General features: G+C 52.1%; 1 protein-coding gene across 1 annotated transcript in view; it reads right to left on the bottom strand.

The window, feature by feature from the left end:
• The window catches only part of VOLCADRAFT_101046 (uncharacterized protein), a gene marked incomplete at both ends in the record, with an annotated part of 8662 nt that overhangs the window by 5165 nt on the left and 2442 nt on the right, over positions 1–1055 (bottom strand). The window contains 2 exons of the mRNA XM_002959511.1: positions 132–322; positions 590–675. Of these exons, the coding sequence (XP_002959557.1) occupies positions 132–322; positions 590–675 (277 nt within the window). The remainder of the gene's footprint in view (positions 1–131; positions 323–589; positions 676–1055) is intronic.

The raw sequence follows: 1055 nt of genomic DNA, 5'->3' as shown, positions 1-1055 counted from the left end.
CCTTCACCCATAGAATCCAAGAACGATGGCCGACCTTGATATGACGTGTAACGGCCTCACGGCCGGAAATCTAGGCGCGTTCTAACTAACGTACGACATGTACGGGCGACCGTGCATCCGGCGTCACTCACCGGCAGCGGAAGACGATGTGAGCTTGACTGTGTTGATTATAAGCGTTGACAATGGGGGCCCTTGCTTCACGCCGACGCAACATCGCACTGGGGTCTTGGAGAGTTGAAAATGTGATGTACGCAGAGATTCTCGTTGCCAGGTGGAATGCGGTCGATCTGGAAGGTCTTGGGCAACTCCAATGAGCAGTCGTCTCTGTCGCGAGGAAGGTCACGGACATCGGACGAAGTGGTCATGTATCGCCTAACGACGTGTACTTTCCTGCCAGACCGCCTAGCTTTCAGCCTTCGTAGGCTCCTTATACAGCTAAAGCACAACTGTCGGGATTACGCTCAAACGCCGCATACGCCCATATTCTTGCAGCAGAGCGCTGCACAAACACATGCCCGTCGAAAGCCCGTCGACAAAGCCCCTTATGTTTCAAAGATCCATACACAAGCTCGAGAAGCAAACATCTCACCTCAAAAAAATGAGTTGCCGCAAGTCGCACCTTGCCCTCACAAATGAGTCAGGCAAGTCGATGTCCGTGAAGCGGCGACGCTGTGCCTGAAGCAACGTGAGCAGGGGTTCAATAAATAAATGCTTGAGATAACCGCGTAATAAATTAGAGCAATGGAACTGAAGTGCGGCGGCTACAGCATGAAGGTTTTGCAACGAACAGTACCTTGCAAACGTTTGCAGGGTCCACAGCAGCTTCTCAGGGCGCCGCGCAGCTGTTCAGGCTTCCTCATTTGCTGGTCATATGTAGGAAGCTAGCAGCTTTTACGGACGCACCAGAGCTGGAACAGGCCGAAAAGAAGGGCTCAAACGTTGGGTGAAAGCCTGTGATCAAATATCGGACGTTGTTCACATTTGCTAATGGAGCTGAAAGTGCTATGGGAGGTGCCTTTTGTCAGAGGCCAGCTAAATTGTACGGCGCAACAGCT

Source organism: Volvox carteri, assembly GCF_000143455.1.
Source record: "Volvox carteri f. nagariensis unplaced genomic scaffold VOLCAscaffold_314, whole genome shotgun sequence".
NCBI classification, from domain to species: Eukaryota; Viridiplantae; Chlorophyta; class Chlorophyceae; order Chlamydomonadales; family Volvocaceae; genus Volvox; species Volvox carteri.
The sequence above is the reverse complement of the archived record's forward strand: the minus strand, read 5'-3'. Positions and strand labels throughout refer to the sequence as shown.